This window comes from Bombina bombina, chromosome 4 (genome assembly GCF_027579735.1).
Source record: "Bombina bombina isolate aBomBom1 chromosome 4, aBomBom1.pri, whole genome shotgun sequence".
In the NCBI taxonomy this organism is placed as follows: Eukaryota; Metazoa; Chordata; class Amphibia; order Anura; family Bombinatoridae; genus Bombina; species Bombina bombina.
The window spans coordinates 32,574,138-32,597,904 of NC_069502.1; the positions used below are offsets into that span (position 1 = coordinate 32,574,138).

Genomic DNA, 23,767 nt, shown 5'->3' on the forward strand with positions numbered 1-23,767 from the left:
AAACTTTGCCCCTCCTGGTAGGAATGTATATCCCATACGTCACTAGCTCATGGACTCTTGCCAATTACATGAAAGAAACGGTCCTTGAGACAGAAGATCTGGTCTTAAAGGAAGTGGCCATGGTTGACAACTGGACATCGGGACAAGGTCCGCATACCAGAACCTGTGAGGCCATGCTGGAGCTACCAGAAACACAAACAAATGTTCCATGATGATATTGGAGATCACTTTTGGAAGAAGAACTTGAGGCGGGAAGATATAAGCAGGTTGGTAAAACCAAGGAACTGCTAATGCATCCACCGACTCCACCTGAGGATCCCTGGACCTGGACAGGTACCTGGGAAGTTTCTTGTTCAGATGGGAAGCCATCAGATCTATTTCTGGAAGACCCCACATCTGAACAATCTGGAAAAACACATCTGGATGGAGTGACCACTCCCCCGGATGTAAAGTCTGATGGCTGAGATAATTCGCTTCCCAATTGTCTACACCTGGGATATGTACCACAGAAATTAGACAAGAGCTGGATTCCGCCCTAGACAAGTATCCGAGATACTTCTTTCATAGTTAGGGGACTGCGAGTCCCACCCTGGTAATTGACATATGCCACAGTTGTGACATTGTCTGTCTGAAAACAAATTAATGGGTCTCTCTTCAATAGAGGCCAAACCTGAAGAGCCCTGAAGAGTTCTAAAAAATTGATTGTTAACCTCGCTTCTTGAGATTTTCCAAACCCCTTGTGCCGTCAGAAATCCCCAGACAGCTCCCCAACCTGAAAGACTTGCATCTGTTGTGATTACAGTCCAGGTTGGACGAACAAAGGAGGCCCCCTGACCACCAAGTCAGAGAGAGTCGAACATTGGGATTTAGGATATTAATTGAGATATCTTTGTATAATCCCTGCACCCTTGATTCAGCATACAAAGCTGGAGAGGTTTCATATGGAAACGAGCAAAGGGGATTGCGTCCAATGCTAAAACTTCCATGCACAAAGCCACTGAAGGGAATGACTGAGACTGAAGGTTTCCGACAAGCTGAAACCAATTTTATTTGTCTCTTGTCTGTTAGAGACAGAGTCATGAACTCTGAATCTATTTGGAAACCTAAAAAGGTGACCCTTGTCTGAGGAATCAAGGGAATTTTTGGTAAATTGATCCACCAACCATGTCTTTGAAGAAATAACACTAGTTGATTTGTGTGAGATTCTGCAGAATGTAAAGACTGAACTAGTACCAAGATATCGTCCAAATAAGGAAACACTGCAATACCCTGCTCTCTGATTACAGAGAGTAGGGCACCAAGAACCTTTGAAAAAATTATTGGAGCTGTCGCTAGGCCAAATGGAGGAGCGACAAATTTGTAATGCTTGTCTAGCAAAGAGAATCTCAGAAACCGATAGTGATCTGGATGAATCGAAATGTGAAGATATGCATCCTGTAAGTCTATCGTGGACATATAATGACCTTGCTGAACAAAAGGCAGAATAGTCCTTATAGTCACCATTTTGAAAGTTGGCACTCTTACAAAACGGTTCAAAATATTCAGATCCAGAACTGGCCTGAATGAATTTTCTTTCTTTGGGACAATGAATAGATTTGAATAAAACCCCAGACCCTGTTCCTGAAACGGAACTGGTATAATTACCCCTGAAAGCTCTAGATCTGAAACACACTTCAGAAGAGCCTGAGCCTTCACTGGATTTGCTGGAACACGTGAGAGAAAAAATCTTCTCACAGAAGGTCTCATTCTGAATCCTATTCAATACCCTTGAGAGACAATGCTCTGAACCCAATGATTTTGGACAGAATCTGCCCAAATTTTAATCTGCCCCCCACCAGCTGAACTGGAATGAGGGCCGCAACATCATGCAGACTTGGGGGCTGGCTTTGGTTTCTTAAAAGGATTGGATTTATTCCAACATGAAGAAGGCTTCCAATTGGAACCAGATTCCTTGGGGGGGAAGGATTTGGTTTCTGTTCCTTATTCTGTCGTAAGGAACAAAAACGATTAGAAGCTTTAGATTTACCTTTAGATATTTTATCCTGAGGTAAAAAATACTCCCTCCCCCAGTGACAGTTGAAATAATGGAATCCAACTGAGAACCAAATAAATTGTTACCTTGGAAAGAAAGAGATAGTAATCAAGACTTAGATGCCATGTCAGCATTCCAATATTTGAGCCACAAAGCTCTTCTAGCTAAAATAGCTAAAGACATAGATTTAACATCAATTTTGATGATATCAAAAATAGCATCACAGATAAAATGATTAGCATGTTGAAGCAAGCGAACAATGCTAGAAAAATCAGAATCTGTTTCCTGTTGCGCTAAGCTTTCCAACCAGAAGGTTGATGCAGCTGCAACATCAGCTATAGAAATTGCAGGCCTGAGAAGATAGCCAGAAAATAAATAAGCTTTCCTTAGATAAGATTCAAGTTTCCTATCTAAAGGATCCTTAAAAGAAGTACTATCTTCCATATGGATAGTAGTACGTTTCGCAAGAGTAGAAATAGCCCCATCAACTTTGGGGATTTTTTCCCAAAACTCCAATCTGGCTGCTGGCAAAGGATACAACTTTTTAAACATAGAAGAAGGAACAAAAGATGTACCCAGCCTATTCCATTCCTTTGAAATCATATCAGAAATAGCATCAGGAACTGGAAAAACCTTTGGAGTAACCACAGGAGGTTTATAAACAGAATTTAAACGTTTACTAGTTTTAATATCAAGAGGACTAGTTTCCTCAATATCCAAAGTAATTAACACTTTTTTCAACAAGGAACGAATATACTCCATCTTAAAGAGATAAGTAGATTTGTCAGTGTCAATATCTGAGGTAGGATCTTCTAAATCAGATAGATCCTCATCAGAGGAGGATAATTCAGTATGTTTTCGGTCATTTGAAAATTCATCATCGTTATGAGAAGTTTTAAAAGACCTTTTATGTTTATTAGAAGGCGGAATAGCAGACAAAGCCTTCTGAATTGCATCAGCAATAAAATCTTTTATATTCACAGGGATATCATGTACATTAGATGTTGAAGGAACAACAGGCATTGTACTAGTATTGATGGATACATTCTCTGCATGTAAAAGCTTATCATGACAACTGTTACATACTACCGCTGGAGATATAATCTCAAATAACTTACAACAGATACACTTATATTTGGTAGAACTGTTATTAGGTAGCAGGAATCCAACCATGGTTTCTGAGACAGGATCAGATTGAGACTTCTTGGAAATGTAAGAGATAAAAACAACATATAAAGTAAAATGATCAATTTCCTTATATGGCAGTTTCATGAATGGGAAAAAAATGCAAACAGCATAGCCCTCTGAGCATAGAAAAAGGCAAGAGGCATATAGGAAGTGGGGTTTAAATAATAAAATTATCTAGCGCCAAGAATGACGCGCAACGCAAAGCGAAACATAGCAGACGCAACATTGTGCAAGGAAACCTGGTGTCAACTAAGACACCGGAAATGACGAATTTGCGTCACCGAACGTACCTTTGCAGCAAAAAAATCTTGCTCCAAGAATGACGCAATAAATATCAGTAATTTGCAGCCTCGCAGGCCTAAATTTTGCCTGTGAAAATTAATGAAAACAGTCAATTTTGAAGAAAAGACTATACCCCAGGTAAGAAAAATAACTTCCTAAATATGTTTTTCCCAATTTTGAAACTGATAATCTGCAAAAAGGAAATATACATAAATTTTAAGAAATAAAAACATACTTACCAAAGACACCCATCCACATATAGCAGATAGCCAAACCAGTACTGAAACAGTTATCAGTAGAGGTAATGGTAAATTGAGAGTATATCGTCAATCTGAAAAGGGAGGTAGGAGATGAATCTCTACGACCGATAACATAGAACCTATGAAAAGATTTCCCGCGAGGAAAACCATAGAATTCAATAGGTGATACTCCCTTCACGTCCCTCTGACATTCACTGTACTCTGAGAGGAATCGGGCTTCAAAATGCTGAGAAGCGCAAATCACAGAAGAAAATCAAGCACAAACTTACTTCACCACCTCCATAGGAGGCAAAGTTTGTAAAAACTGAATTGTGGGTGTGGTGAGGGCTGTATTTATAGGCATTTTGAGGTTTGGGAAACTTTGCCCCTCCTGGTAGGATTGTATATCCCATACGTCACTAGCTCATGGACTCTTGCCAATTACATGAAAGAAACTAAGTTATGAGTGAGATGGGAGGGGTTTATAGGCTATTGGATTTTGGGAAACTTTGCCTCCTCCAGGTAGGAATGTATATCCCATATGTAACAGCTCGTAGACTCTCGCCACCTACATGACAGAAATATATACACATACATAATGAGATAAGGACACACATACACACACACACACACATAATACGCACGTGTGCATACATATGCACAGGAATGCACAATATGCAAAACAATTACTGGTGCAATTTACTGCAGTTTTATTGATGAAAAACAGTGACAGTTTAGGGGTCTTGCTTAACATAAAAAAAAAATATATTATTATTAAATACATTTTGGGGTCTTTCCACGCTCCAGTAACATATTGCCCATCCTTGTGTTTTTGGCTGGCACGGTTTAAACACCACTTACACACAAGCTGGGCACACTAACATACCAAGCACGATCAGGGTTCTCACCACCTACATGCCAAGACCCTCAGGTGAAAACCGGTTAACTTGCCCAGAATTGAATTAACACTGAGGCCTAAGCTTTCATTTCAGCCGTACCAACATACGGAATCTGCTGGGCATTTAAAAGGAACTAAAGACAATTCTGTAGGCTCAGGCTTTTGCCAACATAAATCTTATAGCTCCTCCCCCACACATTTCTACACTGTTGTCCTTTACGGAGTCCCTTTTTCTGACAAATCTGCTAAAGCATCAGGTTACTGTTATGTCACCAGACTTCCCCAGAATTACTATTATTACTCCTATTGCGAAACAAATGAATACTGGAGTATACTAGCAGGGCACGTGGTATTTGTTGAGAGCCAGAAAGAGTATAAGAACATTAGATACACGCTGCTCAATGGGCACAGCTGCAGGAGGTCTAATAGAGCACAGGGTAACCACGGGTCGGGGTACCACAATCTTCTCATGTCACACCACATCATGCAGGATCTGGGGTATCACACAGGGACAGTCAGTGACCTGCAGAACAGAAAGTGACATTTATAGTGACCACCGAGTCAGATTCCTAAATATACTTCAGTCACACAATGCTCCCTCACGCCACGTGCTTAGCTCTCTGTCACCTCACACTACCAACTTCTCTTTTCTTCCTTTAGTCCCTTCTGTCTCTTGCACCTCCTGCACTCGTGCCTTCCTCATACTTCCCTTATACTCACACTTTTATTCTCTCCCTTTTACCCCCCTCTCATTCATTTCTCCCCCTTATACCCCTCTCACTTATTTCTCTCCCTTATACCCCTCTCACTCATTTCTCCCCCATATACCCCTCTCACTCATTTCTATCCCTTATACCCCTCTCACTCATTTCTCACCCTTATACCCCTCTCACTCATTTCTCACCCTTATACCCCTCTCACTCATTTCTCTCCCTTATACCCCTCTCACTCATTTATCCCCCATATACCCCTCTCACTCATTTCTCCCCCATATACCCCTCTCACTCATTTCTCCCCCATATACCCCTCTCACTCATTTCTCCCCCATATACCCCTCTCACTCATTTCTCCCCCATATACCCCTCTCACTCATTTCTCCCCCATATACCCCTCTCACTCATTTCTCACCCTTATACCCCTCTCACTCATTTCTCCCCCATATACCCCTCTCACTCATTTCTCCCCCATATACCCCTCTCACTCATTTCTCCCCCATATACCCCTCTCACTCATTTCTCCCCCATATACCCCTCTCACTCATTTCTCCCCCTATACCCCTCTCACTCATTTCTCCCCCTTATACCCCTCTCACTCATTTCTCCCCCATATACCCCTCTCACTCATTTCTCCCCCATATACCCCTCTCACTCATTTCTCCCCCATATACCCCTCTCACTCATATCTCCCCCATATACCCCTCTCACTCATTTCTCTCCCTTATACCCCTCTCACTAATTACTCCCCCATATACCCCTCTCACTCATTTCTCCCCCATATACCCCTCTCATTCATTTCTCCCCCATATACCCCTCTCACTCATTTCATTCCCTTATACCCCTCTCACTCATTTCTCCCCCATATACCCCTCTCACTCATTTCTCCCCCATATACCCCTCTCACTCATTTCTCCCCCATATACCCCTCTCACTCATTTCTCCCCCATATACCCCTCTCACTAATTTCTCCCCCATATACCCCTCTCACTAATTTCTCCCCCATATACCCCTCTCACTCATTTCTCTCCCTTATACCCCCCTATCACTCATTTCTCTCCCTTATACCCCCCTATCACTCATTTCTCTCCCTTATACCCCTCTCACTCATTTCTCTCCCTTATACCCCTCTCATTTCTTTCTCTCCCTTATACCCCTCTCACTCATTTCTCCCCCTTATACCCCTCTCACTCATTTCTCTCCCTTATACCCCCCTATCACTCATTTCTCTCCCTTATACCCCTCTCACTCATTTCTCTCCTTATACCCCTCTCATTCCTTTCTCTCCCTTATACCCCTCTCACTCATTTCTCTCCCTTATACCCCTATCACTCATTTCTCCCCCTTATACCCCCTCACTCATTTCTCCCCCTTATACCCCTCTCACTCATTTCTCCCCCATATACCCCTCTCACTCATTTCTCCCCCATATACCCCTCTCACTCATTTCTCCCCCATATACACCTCTCACTCATTTCTCCCCCATATACCCCTCCCACTCATTTCTCCCCCATATACCCCTCCCACTCATTTCTCCCCCTATACCCCTCTCACTCATTTCTCTCCCTTATACCCCTCTCACTCATTTCTCCCCCATATACCCCTCTCACTCATTTCTCCCCCATATACCCCTCCCACTCATTTCTCCCCCATATACCCCTCCCACTCATTTCTCCCCCATCTACCCCTCTCACTCATTTCTCCCCCATATACCCCACTCACTCATTTCTCCCCCATATACCCCTCTCACTCATTTCTCCCCCATATACCCCTCTCACTCATTTCTCCCCCTATACCCCTCTCACTCATTTCTCCCCCTTATACCCCTCTCACTCATTTCTCCCCCTTATACCCCTCTCACTCATTTCTCCCCCATATACCCCTCTCACTCATATCTCCCCCATATACCCCTCTCACTCATTTCTCTCCCTTATACCCCTCTCACTAATTTCTCCCCCATATACCCCTCTCACTCATTTCTCCCCCATATACCCCTCTCATTCATTTCTCCCCCATATACCCCTCTCACTCATTTCATTCCCTTATACCCCTCTCACTCATTTCTCCCCCATATACCCCTCTCACTCATTTCTCCCCCATATACCCCTCTCACTCATTTCTCCCCCATATACCCCTCTCACTCATTTCTCCCCCATATACCCCTCTCACTAATTTCTCCCCCATATACCCCTCTCACTCATTTCTCTCCCTTATACCCCCCTATCACTCATTTCTCTCCCTTATACCCCCCTATCACTCATTTCTCTCCCTTATACCCCTCTCACTCATTTCTCTCCCTTATACCCCTCTCATTTCTTTCTCTCCCTTATACCCCTCTCACTCATTTCTCTCCCTTATACCCCTCTCACTCATTTCTCCCCCTTATACCCCTCTCACTCATTTCTCTCCCTTATACCCCCTCTCACTCATTTCTCTCCCTTATACCCCTCTCACTCATTTCTCTCCCTTATACCCCTCTCACTCATTTCTCTCCCTTATACCCCTCTCACTCATTTCTCTCCCTTATACCCCTCTCACTCATTTCTCTCCCTTATACCCCTCTCACTCATTTCTCTCCCTTATACCCCTATCACTCATTTCTCCCCCTTATACCCCTCTCACTCATTTCTCTCCCTTATACCCCTCTCACTCATTTCTCTCCCTTATACCCCTCTCACTCATTTCTCTCCCTTATACCCCTCTAACTTATTTATCTCCCTTATGCCCCTCTCACTCATTTCTCTCCCTTATACCCCCCTATCACTCATTTCTCTCCCTTATACCCCCCTATCACTCATTTATCTCCCTTATACCCCCTATCACTCATTTATCTCCCTTATAACCCTCTCACTCATTTCTCTCCCTTATACCCCTCTCACTCATTTCTCCCCCTTATACCCCTCTCACTCATTTCTCTCCCTTATACCCCTCTCACTCATTTCTCTCCCTTATACCCCTCTCACTCATTTCTCCCCCATATACCCCTCTCACTCATTTCTCTCCCTTATACCCCTCTCACTCATTTCTCTCCCTTATACCCCTCTCACTCATTTCTCCCCCTTATACCCCACTCACTCATTTCTCCCCCTTATACCCCTCTCACTCATTTCTCCCCCTTATACCCCTTTCACTCATTTCTCTCCCTTATACCCCCTATCACTCATTTCTCTCCCTTATACCCTCTCACTCATTTCTCTCCCTTATACCCCTCCCACTCATTTCTCCCCCTTATACCCCTCTCACTCATTTCTCTCCCTTACACCCCTATCACTCATTTCTCCCCCTTATACCCCTCTCACTCATTTCTCCCCCTTATACCCCTCTCACTTATTTCTCACCTTATACCCCTCTCACTCATTTCTCTCCCTTATACCCCTCCCACTCATTTCTCCCCCATATACCCCTCTCACTCATTTCTCTCCCTTATACCCCTCTCACTCATTTCTCTCCCTTATACCCCTCCCACTCATTTCTCCCCCTATACCCCTCTCACTCATTTCTCTCCCTTATACCCCTCTCACTCATTTCTCTCCCTTATACCCCTCTCACTCATTTCTCTCCCATATACCCCTCTCACTCATTTCTCCCCCTTATACCCCTCTCATTCCTTTCTCTCCCTTATACCACTCTCACTCATTTCTCCCCCATATACCACTCTCACTCATTTCTCTCCCTTATGCCCCTCTCACTAATTTCTCCCCCATATACCCCTCTCACTCATTTCTCTCCCTTATACCCCTCTCACTCATTTCTCTCCCCTATACCCCTCTCACTCATTTCTCTCCCTTATACCCCTCTCACTCATTTCTCTCCCTTATACCCCTTTCACTCATTTCTCTCCCATATACCCCTCTCACTCATTTCTCCCCCTTATACCCCTCTCATTCCTTTCTCTACCTTATACCACTCTCACTCATTTCTCCCCCATATACCCCTCTCACTCATTTCTCTCCCTTATACCCCTCTCACTCATTTCTCCCCCTTATACCCCTCTCACTCATTTCTCTCCCTTATACCCCCCTATCACTCATTTCTCTCCCTTATACCCCTCTCACTCATTTCTCTCCCTTATACCCCTCTCTCATTTCTCTCCCTTATACCCCTCTCTCATTTCTCTCCCTTATACCCCTCTCACTCATTTCTCCCCCATATACCCCTCTCACTCATTTCTCCCCCATATACCCCTCTCACTCATTTCTCTCCCTTATACCCCTCTCACTCATTTCTCCCCCTTATACCCCTCTCACTCATTTCTCCCCCTTATACCCCTCTCACTCATTTCTCCCCCTTATACCCCTTTCACTCATTTCTCTCCCGTATACCCCCTATCACTCATTTCTCTCCCTTATACACTCTCACTCATTTCTCTCCCTTATACCCCTCCCACTCATTTCTCCCCCTTATACCCCTCTCACTCATTCCTCTCCCTTACACCCCTATTACTCATTTCTCCCCCTTATACCCCTCTCAATCATTTCTCCCCTTATACCCCTCTCACTTATTTCTCACCCTTATACCCCTCTCACTCATTTCTCTCCCTTATACCCCTCCCACTCATTTCTCCCCCTATACCCCTCTCACTCATTTCTCTCCCTTATACCCCTCTCACTCATTTCTCCCCATATACCCCTCTCACTCATTTCTCTCCCTTATGCCCCTCTCACTCATTTCTCCCCCATATACCCCTCTCACTCATTTCTCCACCCCCCATATACCCCTCTCACTCATTTCTCCCCATATACCCCTCTCATTCATTTCTCCCCCATATACCCCTCTCACTCATTTCATTCCCTTATACCCCTCTCACTCATTTCTCCCCCATATACCCCTCTCATTTCTCTCCCTTATACCCCTCTCATTCCTTTCTCTCCCTTATACCCCTCTCACTCATTTCTCTCCCTTATACCCCTCTCACTCATTTCTCTCCCATATATCCCTCGCTCTCATTCCTTTCTCTCCCTTATACCACTCTCACTCATTTCTCCCCCATATACCCCTCTTACTCATTTCTCTCCCTTATACCCCTCTCACTCATTTCTCCCCCATATACACCTCTCACTCATTTCTCCCCCATATACCCCTCTCATTCATTTCTCCCCCATATACCCCTCTCATTCATTTCTCCCCCATATACCCCTCTCACTCATTTCATTCCCTTATACCCCTCTCACTCATTTCTCCCCCATATACCCCTATCACTTATTTCTCACCTTATACCCCTCTCACTCATTTCTCTCCCTTATACCCCTCCCACTCATTTCTCCCCCATATACCCCTCTCACTCATTTCTCTCCCTTATACCCCTCTCACTCATTTCTCTCCCTTATACCCCTCCCACTCATTTCTCCCCCTATACCCCTCTCACTCATTTCTCTCCCTTATACCCCTCTCACTCATTTCTCTCCCTTATACCCCTTTCACTCATTTCTCTCCCATATACCCCTCTCACTCATTTCTCCCCCTTATACCCCTCTCATTCCTTTCTCTCCCTTATACCACTCTCACTCATTTCTCCCCCATATACCACTCTCACTCATTTCTCTCCCTTATGCCCCTCTCACTAATTTCTCCCCCATATACCCCTCTCACTCATTTCTCTCCCTTATACCCCTCTCACTCATTTCTCTCCCATATACCCCTCTCACTCATTTCTCCCCCTTATACCCCTCTCATTCCTTTCTCTCCCTTATACCACTCTCACTCATTTCTCCCCCATATACCCCTCCCCCTCATTTCTCCCCCTATACCCCTCTCACTCATTTCTCCCTCATATACCCCTCCCACTCATTTCTCCCCCATATACCCCTTCCACTCATTTCTCCCCCTATACCCCTCTCACTCATTTCTCTCGCTTATACCCCTCTCACTCATTTCTCCCCCATATACCCCTCTCACTCATTTCTCCCCCATATACCCCTCTCACTCATTTCTCCCCCATATACCCCTCTCACTCATTTCTCCCCCATATACCCCTCCCACTCATTTCTCCCCCTATACCCCTCTCACTCATTTCTCCCCCATCTACCCCTCCCACTCATTTCTCCCCCTATACCCCTCTCACTCATTTCTCCCCCATATACCCCTCTCACTCATTTTTCCCCCATATACCCCTCTCACTCATTTCTCCCCCATATACCCCTCTCACTCATTTCTCCCCCTATACCCCTCTCACTCATTTCTCCCCCTTATACCCCTCTCACTCATTTCTCCCCCATATACCCCTCTCACTCATTTCTCACCCTTATACCCCTCTCACTCATTTCTCACCCTTATACCCCTCTCACTCATTTCTCTCCCTTATACCCCTCTCACTCATTTATCCCCCATATACCCCTCTCACTCATTTCTCCCCCATATACCCCTCTCACTCATTTCTCCCCCATATACCCCTCTCACTCATTTCTCCCCCATATACCCCTCTCACTCATTTCTCCCCCATATACCCCTCTCACTCATTTCTCCCCCATATACCCCACTCACTCATTTCTCACCCTTATACCCCTCTCACTCATTTCTCCCCCATATACCCCTCTCACTCATTTCTCCCCCATATACCCCTCTCACTCATTTCTCCCCCATATACCCCTCTCACTCATTTCGCCCCCATATACCCCTCTCACTCATTTCTCCCCCTATACCCCTCTCACTCATTTCTCCCCATTATACCCCTCTCACTCATATTTCCCCCATATACCCCTCTCACTCATTTCTCTCCCTTATACCCCTCTCACTAATTACTCCCCCATATACCCCTCTCACTCATTTCTCCCCCATATACCCCTCTCATTCATTTCTCCCCCATATACCCCTCTCACTCATTTCATTCCCTTATACCCCTCTCACTCATTTCTCCCCCATATACCCCTCTCACTCATTTCTCCCCCATATACCCCTCTCACTCATTTCTCCCCCATATACCCCTCTCACTCATTTCTCCCCCATATACCCCTCTCACTAATTTCTCCCCCATATACCCCTCTCACTCATTTCTCTCCCTTATACCCCCCTATCACTCATTTCTCTCCCTTATACCCCTCTCACTCATTTCTCTCCCTTATACCCCTCTCTCATTTCTCTCCCTTATACCCCTCTCTCATTTCTCCCCCATATACCCCTCTCACTCATTTCTCCCCCATATACCCCTCTCACTCATTTCTCCCCCTATACCCCTCTCACTCATTTCTCCCCCTTATACCCCTCTCACTCATTTCTCCCCCTTATACCCCTCTCACTCATTTCTCCCCCATATACCCCTCTCACTCATATCTCCCCCATATACCCCTCTCACTCATTTCTCTCCCTTATACCCCTCTCACTAATTTCTCCCCCATATACCCCTCTCACTCATTTCTCCCCCATATACCCCTCTCATTCATTTCTCCCCCATATACCCCTCTCACTCATTTCATTCCCTTATACCCCTCTCACTCATTTCTCCCCCATATACCCCTCTCACTCATTTCTCCCTCATATACCCCTCTCACTCATTTCTCCCCCATATACCCCTCTCACTCATTTCTCCCCCATATACCCCTCTCACTAATTTCTCCCCCATATACCCCTCTCACTCATTTCTCTCCCTTATACCCCCCTATCACTCATTTCTCTCCCTTATACCCCCCTATTACTCATTTCTCTCCCTTATACCCCTCTCACTCATTTCTCTCCCTTATACCCCTCTCATTTCTTTCTCTCCCTTATACCCCTCTCACTCATTTCTCTCCCTTATACCCCTCTCACTCATTTCTCCCCCTTATACCCCTCTCACTCATTTCTCTCCCTTATACCCCCTCTCACTCATTTCTCTCCCTTATACCCCTCTCACTCATTTCTCTCCCTTATACCCCTCTCACTCATTTCTCTCCCTTATACCCCTCTCACTCATTTCTCTCCCTTATACCCCTCTCACTCATTTCTCTCCCTTATACCCCTCTCACTCATTTCTCTCCCTTATACCCCTATCACTCATTTCTCCCCCTTATACCCCTCTCACTCATTTCTCTCCCTTATACCCCTCTCACTCATTTCTCTCCCTTATACCCCTCTCACTCATTTCTCTCCCTTATACCCCTCTAACTTATTTATCTCCCTTATGCCCCTCTCACTCATTTCTCTCCCTTATACCCCCCTATCACTCATTTCTCTCCCTTATACCCCCCTATCACTCATTTATCTCCCTTATACCCCCTATCACTCATTTATCTCCCTTATAACCCTCTCACTCATTTCTCTCCCTTATACCCCTCTCACTCATTTCTCCCCCTTATACCCCTCTCACTCATTTCTCTCCCTTATACCCCTCTCACTCATTTCTCTCCCTTATACCCCTCTCACTCATTTCTCCCCCATATACCCCTCTCACTCATTTCTCTCCCTTATACCCCTCTCACTCATTTCTCTCCCTTATACCCCTCTCACTCATTTCTCCCCCTTATACCCCACTCACTCATTTCTCCCCCTTATACCCCTCTCACTCATTTCTCCCCCTTATACCCCTCTCACTCATTTCTCTCCCTTATACCCCCTATCACTCATTTCTCTCCCTTATACCCTCTCACTCATTTCTCTCCCTTATACCCCTCCCACTCATTTCTCCCCCTTATACCCCTCTCACTCATTTCTCTCCCTTACACCCCTATCACTCATTTCTCCCCCTTATACCCCTCTCACTCATTTCTCCCCCTTATACCCCTCTCACTTATTTCTCACCTTATACCCCTCTCACTCATTTCTCTCCCTTATACCCCTCCCACTCATTTCTCCCCCATATACCCCTCTCACTCATTTCTCTCCCTTATACCCCTCTCACTCATTTCTCTCCCTTATACCCCTCCCACTCATTTCTCCCCCTATACCCCTCTCACTCATTTCTCTCCCTTATACCCCTCTCACTCATTTCTCTCCCTTATACCCCTTTCACTCATTTCTCTCCCATATACCCCTCTCACTCATTTCTCCCCCTTATACCCCTCTCATTCCTTTCTCTCCCTTATACCACTCTCACTCATTTCTCCCCCATATACCACTCTCACTCATTTCTCTCCCTTATGCCCCTCTCACTAATTTCTCCCCCATATACCCCTCTCACTCATTTCTCTCCCTTATACCCCTCTCACTCATTTCTCTCCCCTATACCCCTCTCACTCATTTCTCTCCCTTATACCCCTCTCACTCATTTCTCTCCCTTATACCCCTTTCACTCATTTCTCTCCCATATACCCCTCTCACTCATTTCTCCCCCTTATACCCCTCTCATTCCTTTCTCTACCTTATACCACTCTCACTCATTTCTCCCCCATATACCCCTCTCACTCATTTCTCTCCCTTATACCCCTCTCACTCATTTCTCCCCCTTATACCCCTCTCACTCATTTCTCTCCCTTATACCCCCCTATCACTCATTTCTCTCCCTTATACCCCTCTCACTCATTTCTCTCCCTTATACCCCTCTCTCATTTCTCTCCCTTATACCCCTCTCTCATTTCTCTCCCTTATACCCCTCTCACTCATTTCTCCCCCATATACCCCTCTCACTCATTTCTCCCCCATATACCCCTCTCACTCATTTCTCTCCCTTATACCCCTCTCACTCATTTCTCCCCCTTATACCCCTCTCACTCATTTCTCCCCCATATACCCCTCTCACTCATTTCTCTCCCTTATACCCCTCTCACTCATTTCTCCCCCATATACCCCTCTCACTCATTTCTCTCCCTTATACACTCTCACTCATTTCTCTCCCTTATACCCCTCTCACTCATTTCTCCCCCCTTATACCCCTCTCACTCATTCCTCTCCCTTACACCCCTATTACTCATTTCTCCCCCTTATACCCCTCTCACTCATTTCTCCCCTTATACCCCTCTCACTCATTTCTCTCCCTTATACCCCTCTCACTCATTTCTCTCCCTTATACCCCTCTCACTCATTTCTCCCCTTATACCCCTCTCACTCATTTCTCTCCCTTATACCCCTCTCACTCATTTCTCTCCCTTATACCCCTCTCACTCATTTCTCTCCCTTATACCCCTCTCACTCATTTCTCCCCCATATACCCCTCTCACTCATTTCTCCCCTTATACCCCTCTCACTCATTTCTCCCCCTATACCCCTCTCACTCATTTCTCTCCCTTATACCCCTCTCGCTCATTTCTCTCCCTTATACCCCTCTCACTCATTTCTCTCCCTTATACCCCTCTCACTCATTTCTCCCCCTTATACCCCTCTCACTCATTTCTCCCCCTATACCCCTCTCACTCATTTCTCCCCCTATTCCCCTCTCACTCATTTCTCCCCCTATACCCCTCTCACTCATTTCTCCCCCTATATCCCTCTCACTCATTTCTCCCCCTTATACCCCTCTCACTCATTTCTCCCCCATATATCCCTCTCATTCATTTCTCTCCCTTATACCCCTCTCACTCATTTCTCTCCCTTATACCCCTCTCACTCATTTCTCCCCCATATACCCTTCTAACTCATTTCTCCCCCATATACCCCTCTCACTCATTTCTCTCCCTTATACCCCTCTCACTCATTTCTCCCCCTTATACCCCTCTCACTCATTTCTCTCCCTTATACCCCTCTCACTCAATTCTCTCCCTTATACCCCTCTCACTCATTTCTCCCCCTATACCCCTCTCACTCATTTCTCTCCCTTATACCCCTCTCACTCATTTCTCTCCCTTATACCCCTCTCACTCATTTCTCTCCCTTATACCCCTCTCACTCATTTCTCTCCCTTTTACCCCTCTCACTCATTTCTCTCCCTTATACCCCTCTCACTCATTTCTCCCCTTTATACCCCTCTCACTCATTTCTCTCCCTTATACCCCTCTCACTCATTTCTCTCCCTTATACCCCTCTCACTCATTTCTCTCCCTTATACCCCTCTCACTCATTTCTCACCCTTATACCCCTCTCACTCATTTCTCACCCTTATACCCCTCTCACTTATTTCTCACCCTTATACCCCTCTCACTCATTTCTCACCCTTATACCCCTCTCACTCATTTCTCTCCCTTAAACCCCTCCCACTCATTTCTCCCCCTATACCCCTCTCACTCATTTCTCTCCCTTATACCCCTCCCACTCATTTCTCCCCCTATACCCCTCTCGCTCATTTCTCTCCCTTATACCCCCCTCTAACTCATTTATCTCCCTTATACCCTTCCCACTCATTTCTCCCCCTATACCCCTCTCACTCATTTCTCTTCCTTATACCCCTCTCACTCATTTCTCCCCCTATACCCCTCTCACTCATTTCTCTCCCTTATACCCCCCTCACTCATTTCTCCCCCTATACCCCTCTCACTCATTTCTCTCCCTTATACCCCTCCCACTCATTTCTCCCCCTATAACCCTCTCACTCATTTATCTCCCTTATACCCCTCTCACTCATTTCTCCCCCATATACCCCTCTCACTCATTTCTCTCCCATATACCCCTCTCGCTCATTTCTCTCCCTTATACCCCTCTCGCTCATTTCTCTCCCTTATACCCCTCTCGCTCATTTCTCTCCCTTATACCCCTCTCACTCATTTCTCTCCCTTATACCCCTCTCACTCATTTCTCTCCCTTATACCCCTCTCACTCATTTCTCTCCCTTATACCCCTCTCACTCATTTCTCCCCCTTATACCCCTCTCACTAATTTCTCTCCCTTATACCCCTCTCACTCATTTCTCTCCCTTATACCCCTCACTCATTTCTCTCCCTTATACTACTCTAACTCATTTCTCTCCCTTATACTCCCTCACTCATTTCTCCCCCTATACCCCTCTCACTCATTTCTCTCCCTTATATCCCTTTCATTCATTTCTCCCCCATATACCCCTCTCACTCATTTCTCCCCCATATACCCCTCTCACTCATTTCTCCCCCATATACCCCTCTCACTCATTTCTCCCCCATATACCCCTCTCACTCATTTCTCCCCCATATACCCCTCTCACTCATTTCTCCCCCATATACCCCTCTCACTCATTTCTCCCCCATATACCCCTCTCACTCATTTCTCTCCCTTATACCCCTCTCACTCATTTCTCCCCCTATACCCCTCTCCTCATTTCTCCCCCTATACCCCTCTCACTCATTTCTCCCCCATATACCCCTCTCACTCATTTCTCTCCCTTATACCCCTCTCACTCATTTCTCTCCCTTATACCCCTCTCACTCATTTCTCCCCCTATACCCCTCTCCTCATTTCTCCCCCTATACCCCTCTCACTCATTTCTCTCCCTTATACCCCTCTAACTCATTTCTCCCCCATATACCCCTCTCACTCATTTCTCTCCCTTATACCCCTCTCACTCATTTCTCCCCCTTATACCACTCTCTCACTCATTTCTCCCCCTTATACCCCTCTCACTTATTTCTCTCCCTTATACCCCTCTCACTCATTTTTTCCCCATATACCCCTCTCACTCATTTCTCTCCCTTATACCCCTCTCACTCATTTCTCTCCCTTATACCCCTCTCACTCATTTCTCCCCCTTATACCACTCTCTCACTCATTTCTCCCCCTTATACCCCTCTCACTTATTTCTCTCCCTTATACCCCTCTCACTCATTTCTCCCCCATATACCCCTCTCACTCATTTCTCCCCCATATACCCCTCTCACTCATTTCTCTCCCTTATACCCCTCTCACTCATTTCTCTCCCTTATACCACTCTCACTCATTTCTCCCCCTTATACCCCTCTCACTCATTTCTCTCCCTTATACCCCTCTCACTCATTTCTCCCCCTATACCCCTCTCCTCATTTCTCCCCCTATACCCCTCTCACTCATTTCTCTCCCTTATACCCCTCTCACTCATTTCTCTGCCTTATACCCCTCTCACTCATTTCTCCCCCTTATACCCCTCTCACTCATTTCTCCCCCTTATACCCCTCTCACTCATTTCTCCCCCTATACCCCTCTCACTCATTTCTGTCCCTTATACCCCTTTCATTCATTTCTCCCCCTTATACCCCTCTCACTCATTTCTCTCCCTTATACCCCTCTCACTCATTTCTCTCCCTTATACCCCTCTCACTCATTTCTCTCCCTTATACCCCTCTCACTCATTTCTCTCCCTTATACCCCTCTCATTCATTTCTCCCCTTATACCCATCTCACTCATTTATCTCCCTTATACCCCTCTCACTCATTTATCTCCCCCATATACCCCTCTCACTCATTTCTCCCCCATATACCCCTCTCACTCATTTCTCTCCCTTATACCCCTCTCACTCATTTCTCTCCCTTATACCCCTCTCACTCATTTCTCTCCCTTATACCCCTCTCACTCATTTCTCTCCCTTATACCCCTCTCACTCATTTCTATCCCTTATACCCCTCTCACTCATTTCTCTCCCTTATACCCCTCTCACTCATTTCTCTCCCTTATACCCCTCTCACTCATTTCTCTCCCTTATACCCCTCTCACTCATTTCTCTCCCTTATACCCCTCTCACTCATTTATCTCCCTTATACCCCTCTCATTCATTTCTCCCCTTATACCCCTCTCACTCATTTATCTCCCTTACACCCCTCTCACTCATTTCTCCCCCATATACCCCTCTCACTCATTTCTCCCCCATATACCCCTCTCACTCATTTCTCTCCCTTATACCCATCTCACTCATTTCTCTCCCTTATACCCCTCTCACTCATTTCTCTCCCTTATACCCCTCTCACTCATTTCTCTCCCTTATACCCCTCTCACTCATTTCTCCCCCATATACCCCTCTCACTCATTTCTCTCCCTTATACCCCTCTCACTCATTTCTCTCCCTTATACCCCTCTCACTCATTTCTCTCCCTTATAACCCTCTCACTCATTTCTCCCCCTTATACCCCTCTCACTCATTTCTCTCCCTTATACCCCTCTCACTCATTTCTCTCCCTTATACCCCTCTCACTCATTTCTCTCCCTTATACCCCTCACTCATTTCTCTCCCTTATACCACTCTCACTCATTTCTCTCTTTTATACTCCCTCACTCATTTCTCCCCCTATACCCCTCTCACTCATTTCTGTCCCTTATACCCCTTTCATTCATTTCTCCCCCATATCCCCTCTCACTCATTTCTCCCTCATATACCCCTCTCACTCATTTCTCCCCCATATACCCCTCTCACTCATTTCTCCCCCATATACCCCTCTCACTCATTTCTCTCCCTTATACCCCTCTCACTCATTTCTCTCCCTTATACCCCTCTCACTCATTTCTCCCTAATATACCCCTCTCACTCATTTCTCCCCAATATACCCCTCTCACTCATTTCTCTCCCTTATACCCCTCTCACTCATTTCTCTCCCTTATACCACTCTCACTCATTTCTCCCCCTTATACCCCTCTCACTCATTTCTCTCCCTTATACCCCTCTCACTCATTTCTCCCCCTATACCCCTCTCACTCATTTATCTCCCTTATACCCCTCTCACTCATTTCTCCCCCATATACCCCTCTCACTCATTTCTCCCCCATATAACCCTCTCACTCATTTCTCTCCCTTATACCCCTCTCACTCATTTCTCTCCCTTATACCCCTCTCACTCATTTCTCTCCCTTATACCCCTCTCACTCATTTGTCTCCCTTATACCCCTCTCACTCATTTCTCTCCCTTATACCCCTCTCACTCATTTCTCTCCCTTATACCCCTCTCACTCATTTCTCCCCCTTATACCCCTCTCACTCATTTCTCTCCCTTATACCCCTCTCACTCATTTCTCCCCCTTATACCCCTCTCACTCATTTCTCTCCCTTATACCCCTTTCACTCATTTCTCTCCCTTATACCCCTCACTCATTTCTGTCCCTTATACCCCTTTTATTCATTTCTCCCCCTTATACCCCTCTCACTCATTTCTCTCCCTTATACCCCTCTCACTCAATTCTCTCCCTTATACCCCTCTCACTCATTTCTCTCCCTTTTACCCCTCTCACTCATTTCTCTCCCTTATACCCCTCTCACTCATTTCTCTCCCTTATACCCCTCTCACTCATTTCTCTCCCTTATACCCCTCTCACTCATTTCTCCCCCTATACCCCTCTCACTCATTTCTCCCCCATATACCCCTCTCACTCATTTCTCCCCCATATACCCCTCTCACTCATTTCTCCCCCTTATACCCCCTCTCACTCATTTCCCCCCATATACCCCTCTCACTCATTTCTCCCCCTTATACCCCTCTCACTCATTTATCTCCCTTATACCCTTCTCACTCATTTCTCCCCCTATACCCCTCTCACTCATTTCTCTCCCTTATACCCCTCTCACTCATTTCTCCCCCTTATACCCCTCTCACTCATTTCTCTCCCTTATACCCCTCTCACTCATTTCTCCCCCATATACCCCTCTCACTCATTTCTCTCCCTTATACCCCTCTCACTCATTTCTCTCCCTTATACCCCTCTCACTCATTTCTATCCCTTATACCCCTCTCACTCATTTCTCTCCCATATACCCCTCTCACTCATTTCTATCCCTTATACCCCTCTCACTCATTTCTCCCCCATATACCCCTCTCACTCATTTCTCTCCCTTATACCCCTCTCACTCATTTCTCTCCCTTATACCCCTCTCACTCATTTCTCCCCCTTATACCCCTCTCACTCATTTCTCCCCCTTCTACCCCCTCTCACTCATTTCTCCCCCTATACCCCTCTCACTCATTTCTCCCCCTTATACCCCTCTCACTCATTTATCTCCCTTATACCCTTCTCACTCATTTCTCCCCCTATACCCCTCTCACTCATTTCTCTCCCTTATACCCCTCTCACTCATTTCTCTCCCTTATACCCCTCTCACTCATTTCTCCCCCATATACCCCTCTCACTCATTTCTCTCCCTTATACCCCTCTCACTCATTTCTCTCCCTTATACCCCTCTCACTCATTTCTCTCCCATATACCCCTCTCACTCATTTCTATCCCTTATACCCCTCTCACTCATTTCTCCCCCATATACCCCTCTCACTCATTTCTCTCCCTTATACCCCTCTCACTCATTTCTCTCCCTTATACCCCTCTCACTCATTTCTCCCCCTTATACCCCTCTCACTTATTTCTCTCCCTTATACCCCTCTCACTCATTTCTCCCCCTATACCCCTCTCACTCATTTCTCCCTGTTATGCCACCTATTGTTCTTCTTTACCATGTTGCGGGGTGGCAGCCTTCTGTCTGGAAGCCGTGTCTAAAAGAAAGGACAACATAATTTACAGAAAATAATAATATATTTGATATACAGTTGTACATCGCTTTATTGCGCTTCGCTTTATACTGCTTCACAGATATTGCATTTATTTACACTACACAAGTATATACACACACACATGCGCTCGTCGGGTTTTCCGCTCGTATTACAAGTTAACGTGATCGCTTAAGCACAATTTACACTAGACAGATTACTGCATCCTGTGACACAAAACACATCAAAAATACTCATAACAACACCATCTAATAAAAACAAATTGCACAAAAAAAAGTTATAAGGGCTCAAAGATAGGAGGTCTCAGGTGGAAGAAAGAAGAAAAAAAAAAGACTTCAAAGGGCTTTAAAATAGAGACACATGAGAGAGAGAGAGAGAAAGAGAGAGAGAGAGAGACAGAGAGAGAGACAAAGAGATAGAGACAGAGAGAGACAGACAGAGACAGAGAGCTTGACATCTAACATTTGGCGATTATATATGTTGAATATGTAAAACATGTATAAATTAAAGGTACTGTGAAGCACATAGGTAACAAGGGGACATTATTGGGGAAAAAATGCCTTTAAGAAAATGGATAGCAATTAAAGGGACATTAAATCCAAATTTTTTCTTTCATGATTCAGTTAGAGCATGCAATTTTAAGCAACTTTCTAATTTACTCCAATTACCAATTTTTCTTCATTCTCTTGCTATCTTTATTTAAAAAGCAGGAATGTGATGCATAGGAGCCAGCCCATTTTTGGTTGAGAACCTGGGTTATGCTTGCTTATTGGTGGGTAAATGTTAGCAAGCGCTATCCATCCATGGTGCTGAACCTAAAATGGGCTGGCTGCTAAGATTTACATTCCTGCTTTTAAAATAAAGATAGCAAGAGACCGAAAAAAAAATGATAATAGGAGTAAAAAAGTTGCTTAAAATGTCATGCTCTATCTGAATCATGAAGGAAAAAATTTGGGTTCAGTGTCCCTTTAAGTAGGATACCTAGAACAGCCTAACACGCCATGTTTGATAGAGGCGGGGCATTCTAGTAAAGAACATACCTAGAACAGCCTAACACGCCATGTTTGATAGAGGCGGGGCATTCTAGTAAAGAACATACCTAGAACAGCCTAACACGCCATGTTTGATAGAGGCGGGGCATTCTAGTAAAGAACATACCTAGAACAGCCTTACACGCCATGTTTGATAGAGGCGGGGCATTCTAGTAAAGAACATACCTAGAACAGCCTAACACGCCATGTTTGATAGAGGCGGGGCATTCTAGTAAAGAACATACCTAGAACAGCCTAACACGCCATGTTTGATAGAGGCGGGGCATTCTAGTAAAGAACATACCTAGAACAGCCTAACACGCCATGTTTGATAGAGGCGGGGCATTCTAGTAAAGAACATACCTAGAACAGCCTAACACGCCATGTTTGATAGAGGCGGGGCATTCTAGTAAAGAACATACCTAGAACAGCCTAACACGCCATGTTTGATAGAGGGGGGCATTCTAGTAAAGAACATACCTAGAACAGCCTAACTAGCCATGTTTGATAGAGGCGGGGCATTCTAGTAAAGACCATACCTAGAACATACCTAGAACATATCTAGAACAGACTAACACGCCATGTTTGATAGAGGCGGGGCATTCTAGTAAAGAACATACCTAGAACATACCTAGAACAGCCTAACACGCCATGTTTGATAGAGGTGGGGCATTCTAGTAAAGAACATACCTAGAACAGCCTAACTCGCCGTGTTTGATAGAGGCGGGGCATTCTAGTAAAGAACATACCTAGAACAGCCTAACACACCATGTTTGATAGAGGCAGGGCATTCTAGTAAAGAACATACCTAGAACAGCCTAACACGCCATGTTTGATAGAGGCGGGGCATTCTAGTAAAGAACATACCTAGAACAGCCTAACACGCCATGTTTGATAGAGGCGGGGCATTCTAGTAAAGAACATACCTAGAACAGCCTAACACGCCATGTTTGATAGAGGTGGGGCATTCTAGTAAAGAACATACCTAGAACAGCCTAACACGCCATGTTTGATAGAGGCGGGGCATTCTAGTAAAGAACATACCTAGAACAGCCTAACTAGCCATGTTTGATAGAGGCGGGGCATTCTAGTAAAGAACATACCTAGAACAGCCTAACACGCCATGTTTGATAGAGGCTGGGCATTCTAGTAAAGAACATACCTAGAACAGCCTAACACACCAT

General features: G+C 45.3%; 1 protein-coding gene across 1 annotated transcript in view; it reads right to left on the reverse strand.

Annotated features, from left to right (window-relative positions):
- Positions 1–4,427: 4,427 nt before the first annotated feature.
- TRIM54 (tripartite motif containing 54) overlaps positions 4,428–23,767 on the reverse strand; it is a 301,214-nt gene continuing 281,874 nt past the window's right edge. Inside the window, exons 9-10 of the mRNA XM_053709453.1 lie at positions 21,499–21,537; positions 4,428–5,162 (exon numbers count right to left, since the gene is read on the reverse strand). Coding sequence (XP_053565428.1) covers positions 5,155–5,162; positions 21,499–21,537 — 47 coding nt within the window. The 3' untranslated portion in view covers positions 4,428–5,154. The remainder of the gene's footprint in view (positions 5,163–21,498; positions 21,538–23,767) is intronic.